Source organism: Haliotis asinina, chromosome 6, assembly GCF_037392515.1.
Source record: "Haliotis asinina isolate JCU_RB_2024 chromosome 6, JCU_Hal_asi_v2, whole genome shotgun sequence".
Lineage (NCBI taxonomy): Eukaryota > Metazoa > Mollusca > Gastropoda > Lepetellida > Haliotidae > Haliotis > Haliotis asinina.
In genome coordinates this window covers 1,838,811-1,858,129 of record NC_090285.1, presented here as the reverse complement: position 1 = coordinate 1,858,129, position 19,319 = coordinate 1,838,811, and the positions used below count along the sequence as shown (strand labels likewise).

Below are 19,319 nucleotides of genomic sequence, written 5' to 3'. Positions count from 1 at the left end.
AAGGTTATGCAATATTTAAAAACTGTAGAAGACAGGCCTGCTCAACGGAGACAACTAAACAACAAAGACTGGCTACAAACGAACAGTACTAGATAACACGAGTATATAACCCAAAGTATGCTTGATCATATACAAGCAGACAACCCAGAATGTTACATGCCACTGATTCCAGGTAGGGGACTACTGCAGTGTAAAAGTCAAAAGTTCAGCTTGGGTTTCAAAACAGAAAGCATGACATGTCTCACCTGCAAACGCAAGTTAATGGTAACTACAGGTTATTGTTTAATTCAGACACTACCTTCTTCACAGGGACTGTCGAAATGAATGAATACCCGGATAAACGAACGTGTCCAGGGCACATTGTAATTTCCTCATTACACGTGGTGAGTCCAGCAATACAGGTGCCCGGTTTAACAGAGTTCCTGTGTACACGGAATACAGTGATTGTTCAAAGGTTGTACACCATTCGACGAAACAGTCGTAAATCTACATTTGCATACTAAACCCACATTGCCATATTTACAGCCTGCGCTTAAGCAGACAGCTTGAATTTAACACTCATAGCCTGTCGCTTTTGTGATGTGTCAATGTGTGAAATGGTACATGTGTACAAGTCAAGCTGTTTGCTCAAGCGCTACAGCCAGGTATTGGCATAACTAGTACGCGGCGAAAACTGGTCGCTAGCCAGCAGAGTTATTTGGTTGTGATTTCATTAATGTTAATACGTTCACTCATTCCATGGCAAATGGTGTCCAATTCTAGACATGGTATTGATACCAGAAAACTTGTATCAACTTGTGATATGGTTGATATCAAAAGACATTTGGTAATATTCTCTATTTTCTGTTCGTAATTCCGACACAAGGAGGACGATATGACAGAACCAGGAAACATGAACTGTGTCCAGTTTACAACGAAACTGTTTACATCAGAGAGCACAATGCAGACAGGACACGTTTCTTGGAGCTCCTTTCGTCCAAGGCCATGTAGTTTTGTTGTCTTAGATGCCCTAAAGTTGAGTCAGGGAAGTTCAAAGAATCATCCATTAGACCTAGGAATGCCTTGACGAGGACCTCAGCCCTCGGGTTAGTGAACAGGTCCTTCCTCAGATGAAACCTGATCTCCATGAGTCTCGTCTCCTTCCTCTGCCAAATGTACATGAAAGTTTCAATGGAGGAATCAAAGACGACCGGCATGTCTACTGTCAACTGGTTAGACGTATTGGTGATGGTATCAGTCTCATATATGAAGTAGTTTGGACCCAGGCTTTTGTCCTCGGGAATCAGTTTCTTGATTTCGTCTGACGGATATATTGCATATTGGGTGAAATGTTGTATAGTCTTCTTGTTGTGCTGTAGGAACTCCTCCACTGTTGTGTTGTCTTCGGGTACTTGGCATATCAGGGGGATGAAGTTCGTGCATCTTCCAAGGGTTCTGGTCAGAGCGGGAACCAAGCTACGAAGGTCAACTGAGGTCGTGATAGTTGATGTTGTTTTCCTGCTGACAAAGGCAAGAAATAGCTGGTAGATACTGGCAAGGTAATCAAAAGGTGTGAGTCCTCTGTCCTTTGCGTATTTCAAGATCTTTGTGTACAGGTGACTGTTTATTGGTCGTGTGAGGAAGATGTGGTTATTTTGTAAATTGTGTATAACTGGCGCTTTCGATAGGCTGTTGTAGGGTATGCACATTGCCTTTGTCTTCCAAAACTGGTTCACTCTCTTGAAATCTGGAGCAAGAACTTTCTGGATTTCTTTCGCAACATCCTCATCTGGATCAGTTACGACATCTTCCAGGGGTTTGCCCAGCAGCGCTGCATTGGCCATACTTTCAAGTTCCTTCACAAAGATTGTGATGGCCTTCAAATCAAATGCAAGTCTGTGGAAAACGATTCTGAGCTGTAAGGATCTTGTAAGAAATATGAATCGTAAAGGACTCTTATGCCGAAGATGCATTGACTCCTCTGTATGTTTCCTGACCTCGGACAGGTCATCTCCGGAGAGTACACGGAAGTCAAAAGCATCCTCCAGGGGCAACATGTTTGTGGAAACTTTGTTATGGCTTAGGATGTAAGAGGTTCTTGTGACCTGATGACGTGATACACATTCTTTTGCCACCGCTATCAATGTTGATACATTTACCACATCTGGAACTGAAATGGTACTGATGATTACAAAACCCATGTTATGTTCACAGTTTGTCTTCATCCCACAGATTGACTTCGCAATTGACATGCTTATTGCTTGTTTAGTTATGACGGACTCCATGTCACAGACTTGTGTCTGTTCCTTCCCTGTACCTGATAGTATATCCAGTATTCTCCTGGCAATGCTGTTTGTCGATTGAAGCTGGATTTCGTGGGTGGACAGCTTTACTCCAATGTCTGACAAGATTCCGCCAGTAACTTCCATGGCATACATTGAGTCCACACCTTGATCCTTCATGTTGGCGTCCATCTGAAAACTGTTTATATCCAACAAAGCCTTATCACACACAAGGTGTTTTACATATTCCCTCAACATCTGCAGCTTCTCCTCCTCTGTGCATCTCTGTAGTTTGTCAACACTGAAAGAGCATTTACCCCCTTCCGATGTTGCCTTTTGATTTATTATCTTCATGGCAGGTTCCAAATATGTCTTAAGTCGTACCATAAGTGTTGTTTCCTTATCCCTTTGTAATTGCTCTGCCATTTTCTGTCTGTCTATTCTGCACACCAGGGCTTGCGGCTCATTCAGCATGAGCATGTGTGTCAGGCACTGACTGATATCCTTCTTGCCAATGATCATGTACCCTTGACTCTCCAGCTTCCTCAGTACAGATCCTTTGTTCTCTAGCATCCCAAGGTCGAGAGGTCCCCAGTTGATGCTCTGGCCACTCATTCCACGCTGCCTTCTGTACACTGCCAATCCATCCAAGAATCCATTACCAGCTCCATAGTTTGACTGACCAGCATTCCCCAGAACAGCTGCCCCAGAAGAATGCAGGACGAAAAAGTCAAGAGGAAGATCTGCTGTCAGGATATGAAGATTCCAAGCACCTGTTACCTTTGGAGACATAGCTGTGGCGAGCTTTTCCTCTGTCATCTCAGAGAGGGAGGCATCCTGTAAAACCGCTGCACCGTAAAATACACCCTTGAGAGGTTTCATATGTGTCTTTATCTTTAATACAGCTGATTCCAGGCCCTTGTAGACAGTGACATCAGCTTGAATGGATGTTATGTGGCACTTATGTTTCTGAGACAGATGGTCCATATCTGCTTGTCGTTCAGGGTTAGGCGTACGTCTGCTCAGAATGATCACACATCCAGCTCCTCTGGCTGCAAGGAATGTCACACATTCCCATCCCAGCCCCGTGAGACCTCCCACAACCAGATAGGAAGCAGTCTTCTGAAATAGGTGGGTACTTGGTGTCACCATAGAATCCATGTCCAAGCTGCTATCTGAAGACAAGGACAACACGGTGCTATTAAGAACTTCTGAAATGTTCAGTGGGGGAGCTGTTTGTTCTTTCTTAGATACCGTGATGCCACTGAAGCTATGACATATGTTGAAGACTGTCTTACTGTGGGATGTGATCCATTTAATCATTTTGGGCACTGTTGCAGACATTACCCTTGGAGAGAAAATTTCAAATGGTCGTATGATGTGAAGCTGCAAGTTTTGCAAAGCCGCAAGTAGATACTCCTGGGCAGATCTTTTAGTGATAGGTTCAAAGCAAATTATTTTCAGTACATTTGTGAATGTTGTCAACAGTCTTTTTGCTTCCACCTTCGTCAGTAAAACCGTCGGAATCAACGTTACAGAGTCATTTCTTTGCTGTGCAGTGTCGTTTAGGTTGGCTAATGACACTTTCTTTGCCCCTTGTGAAAGAAGCAAGTATGACAGTGCATTTGCAAATGGCTTTGAGCTGTTTGTGTACAAAATGACAATGTTGTTCCTTGCTGTGTTAATGGACAAATTCCACATTAGATAAAGTGTTGTAAGATGACCTGGAGCATAACCAGGCACCTGTCCTGCGTCTATGGTGCAGTCCTTTGGAACCTGGATACTCTTGCAAACGTTTGAAGGAAACAGGGTTATTGCATCGGGATGGCTACGTCTGGATCCCATGGGCAGTTTACCAATTGTTTCAAGACACAGAATTGGGTGGATATCGACTGTGGACCCTGCAGGGCACCCAATGTGAAGTCCATGCATCAGGGAGCTATGGACAACCACAGAAGTCACCTCTATATCGGTCATATCCTTCATGGATGTAGCTGTCTTTTGTTTGGGGTAGAAAAATGGTTTGGTTATTGATGTCTTTGATTTTGTGCACAGCATGCCCTCAGAACGTTCATCCATTATAACTGATCGAAACGTTGGTTGCAGGCATGGGTATGACATAATTGTGTGCATGTAGACTTGATCATTGTGAAGAACTATCTCAGGGTACCTTTTGAAGTCATCAGATCTGCATTGTGGTAATATCCCTGGAAGCCTTTCTAAGAAGTCCCTGTCATTGTCAACTAGAACATCCACAAGCTGAACGTGAAGAGCTCTGTACTCCCTTAAGACACACCTGATGAAACCTTTGACAGCTTCACTGAGACAGCCAGTTGCAATGGTATCTCCAGTGGTTTCTATTTCTGAAATTATCACCAGAGGCACAGACACCCCTCTACTGGCTAGGTAAAGGGCGATCAGTCTCAAGGCCATTATCCTTCTCGTGAGTTCTTCTTGAAGGGATTCTCCCCGGTCAGTTTTTATATCAGGTGCTGCAAATACGAAACAGATTTGCTTGATGTTGTGTATGACAGAGTCAAGAGCGTGTCTTGTGCCTTCAACTCCCATGTGATCCAATTCATGTATGACACAGGATGTTTCCACACTGGTTAGATCTGCATTGGTGAAGACGACAGTTCCAGTATCAACACTGTTCTGAGGAACTGCACAAGAATCCAACAACACCATGCTTGTTTTGAATGTCGCTTTGTGAATATCAAAAGTATCTGACCCAATAAATTGTGTTGTGAATCTTTCAACATGTGCTATGACAGTTCCATTGGGCGAAAGAAGTGTTAAGGTAAAGGATGTGTGGGATCCGTTGCTGTCTGTAATTCTTGTATAAACAAACATATCTGTCTCCACTGGATGCCTGACGATTACATTCTTGAGCTCGACTGGGAGAAACTCCCTTTCTTGCATGTCGAATGCAGCTGCTGACTGCAGCATTCCATCAAGTATTGCCGGATGAATCACAGTGTGGGTCATCTCCTCTTTCAGCTTTTGCCCGACTGTTAGGCTTGTGAGACTCTCTGCGTTCCCTCTTAATGCATAGTGTACAGTTGCAAAGTTAGTTCCATATGTAAATCCAGAATATTGCAGAACTTGATACACTTCTTCGCCCGTGACTGTTTGGATACATCTCTCCTTTATGGCCTCAATGTCCATCCGTTCCTCTTCAAGTTCATTGTGGCACACCAGCATTCTGCCTTTGGCAATGACGTCACCAGTACTTTTGATGGTGAATTCTTTGGTACAGTCATTCGTAGTTTGGCTTTGATCTTCAATCACAGCATCCAGCTGAACAGACACGTCCTTCTTCAAAGTAACTGGATTCAGAAAGCTGACAGATACCACTAGATGTCTAACATCAGCAATATTCATTGATCTTGCGATTCCAAACCCTGCTTCCACGTAGGTTGCACCTGGGATGACAATAATGTCCTTGACCTTGTGTTCATAGACAGTTCCAAAGTTAGAAGGTTTGATGTTCAGTATGCACTTGCCCGTGGAAGGTGACAGTTTCACAAAGAGGTGACTTCCAGAGTTTCCATTAGATCCAAACACTTCTTCTTCTGTAATTGGAGGCAAGATCATTAGGTGCTTGTGTGAGAAGGCATAACTCGGTACCGGCGTTGGGGGTTCTGTGTAGCTGAACAGCTCCCGCCAGTTTATGTTCATGGCCATCTGGTACAGCTCAGACAGTGTCCCCAGGATCGTCTTTTCTCTAAGCTTGACTGTCAAGGAAGGAAGGCATATACACGATCCTGCTCTTTCCTGAAAAATGTCATCAATATGAGCTCTCAATACTGGCTTAGGACCAATTTCTATAAATACATTGAGATGATTGACAGAGGTAGAATTTTCTATTCCCGAAGCAAACTGAACAGCATTGCGAACATTAGCACCCCAGTATTCAGAAGACGTTACATCTTTCTCTGTGGGGCGAGATGCGGCTGTTGATATCATATGTATCCTCGCTGGTGATGGTTTCAGGTCAGCTAATATGTTGTCCAGCTGCTGCGTGCATCGGTCCATGTGGTGGCTATGGTATGCAGCACTAACAGGGAGATCAGTCAGCATAAGATCGCTGTGAGAGGACTGAAGACGTGACTTCACCTCATCCACGGCAGTAGAGTCACCACTAATTGTACACGACACAGGACTGTAACGAATTGCAATATTCACGCCTGCAGCTTCTTCACAAATGTCTTGTACCTTCTCTGTCTTAAGGTTTCTTATAAGAACCATCTTACCTCCTGTGACTTCAGCCAGGATTCGAGTCCTGTGGAAGATGACCTTGACAGCTTCATCCAGAGACAGAATGCCAGCAACGTGTGCCGCGGCCACCTCCCCAACTGACTGACCAACAACAGCGGCTGGGCTTACTCCCCAGGACTCCCACTGCTTGGCAAGAGCGACCTGACAAGCAAATATGGCGATTGGACCGAAATTAGGGTCTTGTACATCATAACCGTTTCTGAGCCTCTCTGTCAATGACCAGGAGACGAACTTTTTCAAAGACGCGTCAATCGTGTTGATCGTTGTGCTGAAAGTTTTGTTCTTTTTCATGAAGCCATCACACATACCCGACCAAGCAGTGCCCATCCCACAAAAGACGAAGATAATCTTCAATTTGCTTGTCTTAATGTCAGCAACGTCTCTGCTTTTTAGTATCATTTGTACTTGCTGTTTCAAGTCATTAATACTTTTTACAACAAATGACTTTCTATGCGTGAAATGTTCCCTTCTGACTGTCGATGTGTAGGACATTGCTGGCAGGTCATCGTCTATGAAATCGTCACAGGAGAGGAAATCCTCAAGACTCTTCTTCAATGACTCTGAGGTGCTGCCTGAAAAACAAACAATATGCGAAGCCCCCAAAATGGGTCTGCTGGCATGTGGTGGTTTATTGAAACTGTGTAAAACTGCATGACTGTTAGTTCCGCCAAAACCAAATGAATTCAGGCAAGCTACTTTCGTAACTGAAGTCCATTGCAAAGGATCTTGTGGAATGATAAACCGAAAATTTTCAAAGTTTATGTGTTCGTTTGGTTTATCGAAATGAAGAGATGGTACGATTGTGTTGTGTTTCATCATGAGCAAGACTTTTATAAGACCTGCCACGCCTGCTGCCGGTTCCAGATGGCCTATATTGGTCTTCACGGAGCCCATGTAACGTGTCCTTGGATTCCTATCAGAGGTAAAGAATTCTCCAAACGCGTTGACCTCGATAGGGTCACCAAGTTTGGTGCCAGTACCTGTGAAAGATAATTATATCATATTGATTCAGAGCTGACAATGTCAAATCACCGAAAGTAATACAAGTTAGTGATCTCAGATATTAAATTAACTGTAAGTTATATTTTCAGGAATGCATGTTATGTACTCAATGTGCATCTGCACGCTGATCATTGGCAGATAAAAGAACACTACGAAAGTACAGCGTAACACATGGACACACAGACCTACCGTGAGCCTCAATGTATTCAACGGTGTAAGGGTCCACGTCATGTGCCCTGTAGAGGTCGTGGAGTAGTTGAAGCTGCTGGTTACCAGATGGCGCTGTGATTGGTTGGGCCGCTCGGCCATCTTGGTTCACACCAGTAGAAACCGTGGCCCAAATGTTGTCACCATCATGAAGTGCCTTCAACATGGATACAAACCATTCACTTAATCTGATTCTAGCGAAGACATACTTGATATGGAACAGCCTATGATCTGAACATGTGACTCGGTTTCACACTTTGATATAATACCCAGACAAAGTAAAGTAGGGGATCTCATTTTTGTATGGAGCAATGGATAATCAGGTTTTTAAACACGCCGCCATTCGCCATACAGAGTTGCGTCCCTTGGGCGTGGCAGAAACGTAATACTATGATTCTAGTTTGCAAAGTATGTTAATACTCGTGTCTCATGTCGAGTGAAACCAACTCCTCCAACATCAGATACGACCTGATAAAACTGAAAGAAAATGACAGCAACACCAACTCGCTCACCTGTGCTAGTGGCTTGATGAGGACCATGCCACATCCCTCTCCCCTTGTGTACCCGTCGGCGTTAGAGGAAAAGGCGTGGCACTGTCCACTGGGGGACAGCATCTGGGCCTTGCTTAGGGGGACAAACACTGTGGGGTGCAGCAGCAGGTTCACGCCCCCACAGAGTGCCATCTCACAGTCTCCTGGACAACACATGGGGATAGTTGGTGAGACATACATGTCCAGACAGTGTTCAGCTACCTTCTTCAGTATACAGAAATATAGGTACGAGTATATTTGAAGCAATGAATCGATTATCGTCAGAAAATAATGTCATTTTGGAGACGTCTTCACAAAATGTGCAGACATATATGGGTTACAGTTCACATTGCAGAGAAAAGGTAGATATCTGACATCACAAAATACGTTGCATTTGCAGTTGAACATGTGGACATATTTAAAACTAATTTTCGAAATTAGTGTAAGATGTAGTGGGGAGCCAACTGTAAATATAACAGGAGTGTGACTGTGACGGGATGTACACGCACCTGCTCGGAGGGCCAGACTTGCCTGGTGTATTGCCACCAGAGACGAGGAACAGGCTGTGTCCACTACCATGGAGGGCCCGGACAAGTTGTACACGTAGGACACTCTGTTGGCTAAGACACTTCCCGCGAGACCAGCAACAGAGTAGTGGTCGATCTCGTGAGAGTTGGCAGTCATCCTCACCGTGAAGTCGCTGTTCATGGCACCTGGTGGGGGGTAAATGAGTAGCTTATAGACTCCCGTCATCACTTGTGTTCTTTCCAGAGTGACCGAGATTAGACTTATTCCACAATTTAGAAAAAGAACTCCACAACTGGGAACAAGATGGGCTTCACACATATTACACCTATGGATATCGAAATGTTTGTTATGGAGTCTTCCAGCCGCCTCATTAATACATCTTTAGATTTTCCTCCAGATAAACTCCAAACATTGGAGCCTGTTTCACATCAGGGAATGTGACCTAAAAAAGTGTGGCACTCCATATCTGTTACAGTAGACATACCCTTGTGTTTTGTCTGTTGGATTGGAGTACATGTATGGTGTTGGTCATCTGCCTGCAGCGTGACGTCTACATGACTTACCTATGTATACTCCGACGTTCTGTCCTGCTATATGTTGTCTGGTGATGCCAGCGTTCTCAAGCGTCATGTACGTGCACTCCAACACCTGGCGCTGCTGGGGGTCCATCTGACCAGCCTCGCTCTCGCTGATACCGAACAGTTTGTTGTCAAAGTCTGCATAACTGGAATAGCAAGAAGACAACGTCATCAATATCCCCCGCAACGGCAAAATATTCTTCATGATTATGTCTACAAGTTATGATTATGCCAAATGTTTTGATGTGCCTATAGAAAAGTGGAAGGAGCTAGGACAATGAAAGGTTTTTAAGGTTCTGCTCCTGGAAGGAGCACAATCACCACTTTCAGTCTAAGTCAAATCTGTTGCCATGGAAACACCAAAATATTTTAATCATGATTTCAAATTACCAAATGGCACCAGTACACCACTAGACCAAGCTTGTTGAAGAAATAGTGAACAGGTTTAGAGTTCTGTTCCGGAAAAGAGCACTACTACCAATTTGAAAGTAAAAACCGCCAAAAATATTTTATTCAGAATACCCAAACTGCAAAAGAGGCACCATTGCACCACCAGATCTATCTATGCGCCAAGTTTGGAGAAGAATTAGTGAACGGTTTCAGAGTTCTGCTCCGGAAAAGAGCACTACCACCAATTTCAGTCGAAGTCTAAATTGTTGCCATGGAGAAACCAAAACTATTTTATTCAGAATTTCAAAACTACCAAAAGGCACCAGTACACCACTAGACCAATATCTGTGTCACTTCTGGTGAAGAAATAGTGAACGGTTTTATGGTTCGGCTCCGGAAAAGAGCACTACCACCAATTTCAGTCGAAGTCAAATTTGTTGCCATGGGAACGCGAAAACTGTTTCTTCAGAATTCCAGAAACTACCAAAAGGCACAGTACACCGGCAGAGCTGTCTATGTGCAAAGTTTGGTGAAGAAGTATTAAACGGTTTTAAGGTCCTGCTCTGGAAAAGATGAATGTGCACGGAAGGACAGACGGAGCGCATTTTAATACCACCAGTAAAACGCGTTTTGGGGGATAACAAATTTGTAAACATTCAAAGCCTCTCAAACAAATAACTTTTATTTTCTTATGACCAGTAATGCAAAAGGGGGACACTTCAACAACCACGAAGTCGCTCAGTGTTTGAAGTTTTCATCATCTAGGCTAGTAGAATGGTCTTACAGACAACTACAGGCTTACTTCTCTAGGAATCCCGCCTTTCTAGAGTAGAACTTGCCCGTGGCGGTTACATCCGGGTCATAGAAACTGCTCATATTCCATCTGTCTGGTGGGATGTCTGTCACGTGGTTTTCTCCCTTGACTAAGACTCTCCAGAATTCCCTGAGACAGGAAGCCCCGGGAAATCGGCATCCTACACCAATGATGGCGATGTCCATTTTCTTTGCCGTCTGTTGTTTCTTAAAGAGAGAGAGAAAAAAAATTGAACTGGACATAAACAAAAGCGAAAACAAAAACAAACAAACAAAGGAGCAAAGCAAGCACACAAACAAACAAAGGAGCAAAGCAAGCACACACACACACACACACACACGCACGCACGCACGCACGCACACACACACAGAGGAGAGAGTGAGAAACCCCCACATTGTGCACAAGCTATGTCTCTGTTGATTATGTGCGTGTGAATGTATATGCGTGTGTGCATGTGTGCATGTGTGCATGTAAATCTGCGCGTGTGCATACATGTACATGCATGTGAATGCGTGTATATATGTGCGCGTGAGTGTGGGTATGCATGTATGTGCACACCTACGCTTGTGTGTGCATGTCTGTACATGAGTGTGTGTGTACATGTGCGATCGGTGGTGTCTATACTTTTCTGTAGCATACTTATTATATTAAGATATATGGCAAGAAGTGTTTGAACATGGAGCAGAGCGTATATCAGTGTTTGTATTCAAGAAGAGACAATCACTAAACATCAGAGTAGAAGTACACTCATTTCCCTGGAAGCACTGGTCGGCCATGTGCCTCATCGTGTGTGGCGAGGCAGTCACTGAATGTCTAATATACAGTGAACATGCACGTTGCATGCTCATTTCATGTCATGTTAGTATTTATGACTCAAACTCCCATGTGGGTGTGTTTCTACCCACTCAAATCACTCCTCACACATTTAGTCATGAGACATTAATATGCCATGTGTGATGATTTGGGGCCCTAAATGTTCTAGGAAAATATATTTCAGTTATGTTACGATGAATCGGTAACGTTTCTATGTATAAACAAAACCGAAACACACGTTTTATACAGTTAAATTTTAGTGACCCTAGTAGTTTCCTATGTATTGTTTTGTAGTAGTTTTTATGTACCTTGGTGATTTTGACTGTTTTTTCTGTTTTAGTTTTGCTCCCAGGCAAGTTCATACTCCCATTGTTGAATTGTCACGTGCGATAGTTAATCCTTCTTACGGTGAAAGAGCCTTACACAATGAGTACAGGTCCCATGAGGAGAAAATAGATGCAGTTTCACTGTGGCTGATACATGTGAACTCGCCTGCTTCAGGACAATAACGTGTATTAACTGGCACAAACGTTAAAACAATGAAATTACAAATTTTGCTGAGGTTCATGTTTTGAGGGCACCATGTAATTGGTCATGTCTGTTGACGGCATTCCGACTCTCGGGGTAAACACTGGTTTCTTTGTATACGTATCTGTCGTTTCACATGGAACTATAACTATTTTGCAAACCTTTCGGATATGTAAAGAAAAGAAACTTGAGGGGACGCATTTAATTGTTTATCGTAATATCGTGTTATCTGGTCAAACTTCAGTTTTGGTATTTGTTCCTCTCATTGCATGGAGCCGTGAAGATCCGGGCTAGAACTGATCTTCAGTAACACATGCTTGTGGTAAGAGGCGGCTACTCGGGTGACTTGGTTGACAAATAGCATTATATTCCCAATAGTGCAGATCGATGCTCACGTTGATGATCATTGGATTGTCTGATTCAGACACAATTTTACAGACCGCCGCCATATATATGGAATATTGCTGAGTGCGATGAAACACTAAATTCACTCACTCACCCACTCACTCATTACATGAAAGTGACTTGATGATACATGTCCGTTTATTTGTGGTGACAATATTTACATTCTGGAAATATCATTATCTGTTATACTCTCTGTTACTGTTTCCTTACATGCGTAATCAGAATATATCGCTTGTGCATAATATGTTTCTTTAATTTTTACCGCCTTTAAACATACAGTACACTAAAATATGTCAGTTATTTATTTCTGCCATGTGCTCACACTTCTATCAATGGGTCGTGATATGATAGAGTAAGACATCGGGTGCAATTCAAAACACCAGTCTCCCCACTCCTTGAGATCACATAACGATGCGTTACCAATAGAGTGTGTGAAAGATTTTAGTGAAGTGTACAATATACGGTCTTATTTCATTCAGAATGTCAAAAACAGTTGTCTTTACCGAGCGATGACATCGTCATCAAAAAGCTGGGCCAAAGCCCCATCGCAAAATCTTCTTCCTCATGTGCATCCGATACGTTGTTCTCACAATACTATATATGATCAACGCAGCCACGTAAACAATAATTGTAAAAATCTATATGGGAGAGGGTGCTTTGTCAAACACGGCAGTGACCTCTGCGTACTGCTAGCGGGTGCAATGCATCACTAAGCACCAGTAAAATACCAAGTGACTACCTCTGGGCCCCGTTTCACAAAGCTCTTGTAAGCCTAAGAACTCGTAACTTTTCTCCTAGCAATGAAACTTACTACAACACAGAAAATACGAATGTTACAAGAAAAGAAACGAGATCTTAGGCTTACAAGAGCTTTGTGAAAGGGGACCCTGATATCTTATTCTGCCAAATGACAATGACCGAACGACGTAACGAACGAACGAATGCTACTTACATGGTGGGAGATCTTCGTGAACGCCATCGAGGACACGTCAGTAATACAGGGTGTTGCTTTGGCACTTTAGTAACACCGACCCTATGGTCTTATACCTAACACGGGGACATGTCTGTACATCTGCTGCATACTTAATTCATCGAGTCCAGCTCTCACGCCGAGATATCAGAGCATTAAGTTGTCAGTGAGCATGGATGGTAGTAACTATGTTTGAATGCTTGATGTGGAGTGCCCTCTTGACCATTGACTCTCTGAACTAAGTGCCAGTCAAGCAATCTGACGCAACTGGCGGAGTGAGTGGAGATACTCAAAGCATTATATATTTGCATATCGGCGACACCACTACACGCCACTTATATGAACCAAACGCTGATCGCATGATTAAAAACTCTTTCACGATGCTGCAATTGTTTTAGAATTTAATTAGATCTCCCCAAACATGTTATACGTGATGATACTGATGATTATTGTACACGCACGCCTAACACTATTGCATGAATACAGGTCTTTTGAAAGTAAACTTATCTGATGCTTTAATCTGTTTTTGAAATCCAGGTAGAATCAACATACACATCATAAATTCCCAAATATACAATGTGAAAAAAAATATTCTCTAATTTCATACCTACTGGAAGTTACCTACTTACATGCACAGTGCTGTTGTGAACTGTCTCTCGCTGACAATGTTCTCATTGTCCACAGCTCCTTTTATACGTGTGTTCGTGCGTATGTATATATTTTTGTTTATTTAGATTTGTGTGTTAGTGTTTGTCTACATACACATTTATGTGTAAGTACAAGAATAATCTGTTCATAAAGCATATGCATTTTATGCTTGTGTATGCATTTTTCACACATTTTATGTCAGCAAAAGGGTCTGTATTTTCTTATGACTATTTATCGATGTCATATTTTGAAATGGAACACATTGCCAGTATGTTTTAATCATGTTTGTTTTAATGTTATTGGTTGCATGTGACCTTTAACAAAAAAGCTGACCCCCACGTGTTTGATTGTACCACTGTTGACAGCAGTTCAGTTTGTGTAACCTAAGAGATCCGATTTCGATGTTCTGGATGATCACAAATGATCTTTCATTGCCCTCAGTCGGTCTCTGTCCAACAGTCGCCTGTGTAATGGCATAAGCAGGACACGACTCCTTTGTAGGAATGTGTACTGCACTCTCTAAAAACAAACAAACGCAAATATGATTTTGAGAATATTGGACTCAAGTAGCTGCAGTAAAAACAATAGAAATACACCCAAACGTCGTCCCTGTGTGATTGGAAACGGCTTCGTCGCCAAAACGTGGCAATTTGAACTTTTTCTCAAAACGTGGCAATTTGAAATTTTCCCCTTGTTTTAGAAACGCTTGAAGAATTTCCAAATGCCACCAAGAAAACATGCAAAGCAGAATTCACGTGCACGTAAGCGCACATACACGAGGTATCGATCACTATATAGAGACAAACGTTGTGTTTAATTTGTCATTCGTTTTTGCCTGGAAATGGGGAAAGCATTATCCCACGACTGCGTGCCGCTGAGTGAATCGCGATTTTCTCCTCACCAGCGAGATGGAAGACAGTGAGTTTACAGACTGGGTGAGGACAGAGTCACGGTCTGGGGTGCGATATCCAGCACTCAATGATCTGATTTCGTGGTGGTTAAGGGGAACTTGACAGCAAATGGCTACATCATACAAGTCCTCCCTTAGGCATCACATGCGTCCGATTATGGACCGAACTCTACTTCACACAACAACACGCATCACGGCCTGGTACACTGCCTATTCTAACGTCAGTGTCTTACCATGGCCTTCTCGACCACCAGATCTAAACCCAGTAGAACACCTCTGGGATCGACTAGATCGACGCGTGCGTCAACATCAAAATATGCCTCAGACACTTCCACAACTTTGGAACTGCCAAGGTACTGTAGAACGAGCGCCTTGGTCGACTTTCTGTGCCGGGCTGTTATTGTTGCCATACAAAGTATCTTTGAGACTTTAGTGAACAGATCCACAACAATAAAGGCTGCTGTTTGTGGGTGCGAAGTGACTATTGTGGTAGCCTGTGATATATATTAAATCGGTTGGTTAGACACCTACCACGCTTCCAAGATAGAAAATTGTATTTAGATTTGTTTTCATGGAGTTAAAAACAATCAAAACGACTTACTGGTAGTAGTAACCACACTAGATGACGAAAAGGATTTTGCATGACACAACTTCGATTTCTTCAATCAGGGTTGTGGTCGAAGTGACACAAACATTGTTAGTAGCATTATCCCGACATCCACCTCGCCTCCAAGAGTGAAATTGTTATGTTATGAGAAATTTCTCCAAAAGTTAACTAAGTTCACGTGTCCACCAGAAAACACAAGCTCGTAAGTTCTTCTTACACATTTTCTGTACAAGTAACTGAAAACCCTTTCTCACATGTCACTTCTGGTTGGCTGCAGTTCCCTGGCGATAGAGTTACGTAATCTGCTTCTTTCTGGCAACTTTTCATCGCTCGGTATGAATTAACCACTAGATTTTAAGTCTTTCGTATGTAATGGTTACAAGAGTACCAAAACAGAAGTTAATTCGTTCTTTCACTCCGCTCTTCCTGCTATGCGGTCTGTAACCAATCGAGTCTGGATCAGAAAGTCCAGTGATCAACAATATGAGCATCGATTTATGCATCTGAGATACGAAGATACGTTTACTACAATCATGGGTTGCTGAAGACCAATTCTAACCAGGATCTGCACTGGCTGAAGACCAATTCTACCCAGGATCTGCACTGGCTGAAGACCAATTCTAACCAGGATCTGCACTGGCTGAAGACCAATTCTAACCAGGATCTGCACTGGCTGAAGACCAATTCTAACCAGGATCTGCGCTGGTTGAACGGCAACAAATGGCTCACCTGGTTTGTTGATCGTTTCAGATCACTGTGTTATATATTTCAGTTTATAATGTCACAACATGGTGACACGTGATGTAAACTGAAGTATTTTAATATGCTCCCTACAAACAGACACGACGATTGTTCACGAATGCCTCGGGCGAGTAAAACACGTTCAGTGAGTGATAGATGGACAGGTGTTATATTTACCTATATTTAGCGGCACTTCTTTGTCATACCATTAGGATTACAAATGAGATAAAGCAGAGCCATTTTAATCACTATCGTTTGTGCACACAGTCGATATATGAAGTCACTTATTTTGTGTTAAATTGTGATGATTAATTTACCACTGTATCAGGAGACTATTATTATTTTTATAGACATCTGATTTCGTATTTATTTTGAGGTAGCTTTTGAATCTTCCCTGGTTAATTTGGAGCAGTTTCGATTGCATCGTTTGTTTAAAGATCAGTATTGTATGAAGTTGTTTCTGAAAGAACGGGCCCAGTCGGGCCGAATACTTGTGATAGAGACGATGTTGAGAATATAGCATAGATGGCGTTACTTTAAAAAGGGATAATCTACAGCACCTTATAGATCTAGTCTCCTATCATTAGAAACTATGAATTTGTGATTATGCAGATGTGAAACTTTTCAAAACGTAAACATATTTAAATTGTCTGTTCCAAGCTGGACCGAACATAGACCAAACACATTGATAAAGATTATTTTGAGACTATAGAGGAAAAGTTCTTCACTTTGAGCATCACTTTGCCGAACCCAAAACAGAAACACTTTGATAAGCTATTTTGTGGCCAGATATCATTAGCTGCGATTTAAAGGGACAATATATAACGGCCTTTGTGTACATATAATATAATTAAATAAAAGTGTTTCGCGTGAAATCCCTATTGCGTTTTAGTGTTGGGTCTAAGTCAGACAGAACACTGATAAAGCGATCGCCAATGGCCGTAATTAATCCTGCTATGTGGGGCGTAAAAAAACTCATTGATAACGCGAAATAGTGGCGAGGATTTCACTTTGTGTATCGTGCCAGCATTAAGCACTGTTTTACCCTTTAGGAAATGGTATTTATGTAGATATAATACTATTTTACATATGTCCACACCTATGATGAAACATAGATCTATGACGTTTTATTTGGTTGTAACAACCAAAGGCAACATGCGACTGATACTGTGAGACAGGAGTAAAGGGTGAAACTTTTACAAGCATATAATATGCTTTAAATACGACTACCAGTGATCCTAATATTTGATTGAATATAGATGTAAACGTGTTTTCCTGACAAATGAAGATGTGTATCCAGACAGAATGAAGTACTTAAACGTTTCAAATCCTGTTTCGTTTAAACGTTCCTCTTTTGCACGTAAACTAGCTTAGTCAATGGTAACGCAGTCGCGACCGCTCCGCAACGGCATTTATGCTTCATGTTTGTTCAGTCTAAGTAAACTTAGCCTCAGTACTTTTCGTTACACTCCACTACAGTAGTGGAGGCTAATTATAAGTTTACTTAGACTGTGTTAGACTCAGTGGTGGAGAGTAGAATGCGTACTTGTCAAGCGCATCATGTTTAACAATGGAACATACTGGCTAGCGACCAGTTATCGTCAACACCTGGCTGTAGCGCTTGCGCAGATGCGCAGACAGCTTTATTTGTACTTCTGTAGTATTTCACACATTGACACATAAAAAAAACCCAAACAAACAAAAAAAACAACAAAAAACAAAAACAAAAAAAACCCCCAACCCCCCCCCCCCCCCCCCCAAAAAAAAAAAAAAACGATTGGTTACAATGGTTAAAATTACTGTGAATATTTTACGTTTTATACATTACAAATATGAATCCCTCGGTAGACGAGACCCGTATGTCACGTGACCTTCAGTGTGTTGACTTGGTAAGCACATATAAGATGATCCACGACCTGACAAATGACCCCAATTTGCATACTTGGGAACGCCCCACAGAACGATCCACTTGAAACAAGAGGGAGACAGGTTGTCTGATAAATATGAGAAGTTCATTTTCCCCGTGCGGTTCACGCATCTTATAGCACACTCGATTTGGGAACAGGTACAATCCCAACGAATTGAATCAACACAATATACTGAGCAAATATGTTTAGGACCACCGATCCATTTCACGAAGCAAATGACATTTTCCTGGGTTTTCTTTAAACAAAATTGTTGAATATCTAAAATGCTTGTCAATGCCCCAATCATCTATTTGTCTTCGTCTTAACTAAAGGTTAGCGTGGAATATAAGTATCCTATGCCTGAAATTGCAGTCTTATCATTCGAAGGAATATGCGGTGTTGATTTCATGTCACGGTTAGCATGTATATTGCACGTGCATAATCGTCAGGCTACCTGTAACAGCCAAGTGTACTCGCCCAATTCGTTGTACAAATGTCACAAATGCGTTTAGTGCGCAGGATCATATAATATGTGTCTAGCAGTATGACTTGACAATTCAGTCCATAAAAGTGCAGATTTAAATTTGTCTGAACTTACCCATAATGCCAACATTCAATCACTTAACTTTGAATTGACCCAAATTTCCATCTTCTTTTTATGGACTCGACTGATACGATGCAGGCGATACAGACAAAATATACTGAGATGCTATGAAAACGCACAACCGACTTTGACTGAATGTGTTGGCGAGAGATTATGCCATAGAAATGAGATTTTCAGCATAGTTGTAGGACGGCCAATTACAAATACAAGTAAAGCAATACAACTCACAGAGACTGTAAGAAACTGAATTAAACTGATACAGCAGCACAAGGGGTGAACCCGAAAAGTCAATACATGTAACGGGTGTGTCCTCCCCCCGAAGAAATACAAGCCGTACAACGCAGTCGGATAAGAGGTGATAAGCCTTTGAATTGTCGCTTGTAGGATCCTTTGTCACTCTCACTGCAATGCTGCCTCCAGTTGACGGAGATTTTGCATTTGGGGGCCCTGTTGGGGACGGCGGCCAGTAATGTCCCAAACTGGTGAAAGATCAGACCAGATAGATGGCCATTCGAGCACTGGCACAATGTTATGACGAAAGAAGTCCATAGAGACGCGCGCTGTATGTGCTTGAGCATTATCTTGTTCTTCAAAA

The 19,319-nt window shown here is 42.3% G+C and overlaps 1 protein-coding gene across 1 annotated transcript; it reads right to left on the bottom strand.

Annotated features, from left to right (window-relative positions):
• Positions 1-923: 923 nt before the first annotated feature.
• LOC137286720 (mycocerosic acid synthase-like) lies at positions 924-18,722 on the bottom strand. Its single transcript, XM_067818703.1, has 8 exons — positions 18,719-18,722; positions 16,032-16,174; positions 10,580-10,797; positions 9,373-9,533; positions 8,791-8,994; positions 8,264-8,445; positions 7,734-7,908; positions 924-7,522 (listed from the first exon to the last, which is right to left on the bottom strand). The coding sequence occupies exons 1-8, from the start codon at positions 18,720-18,722 to the stop codon at positions 924-926; spliced, it is 7,686 nt and encodes a 2,561-aa protein (XP_067674804.1).
• Positions 18,723-19,319: the final 597 nt, after the last annotated feature.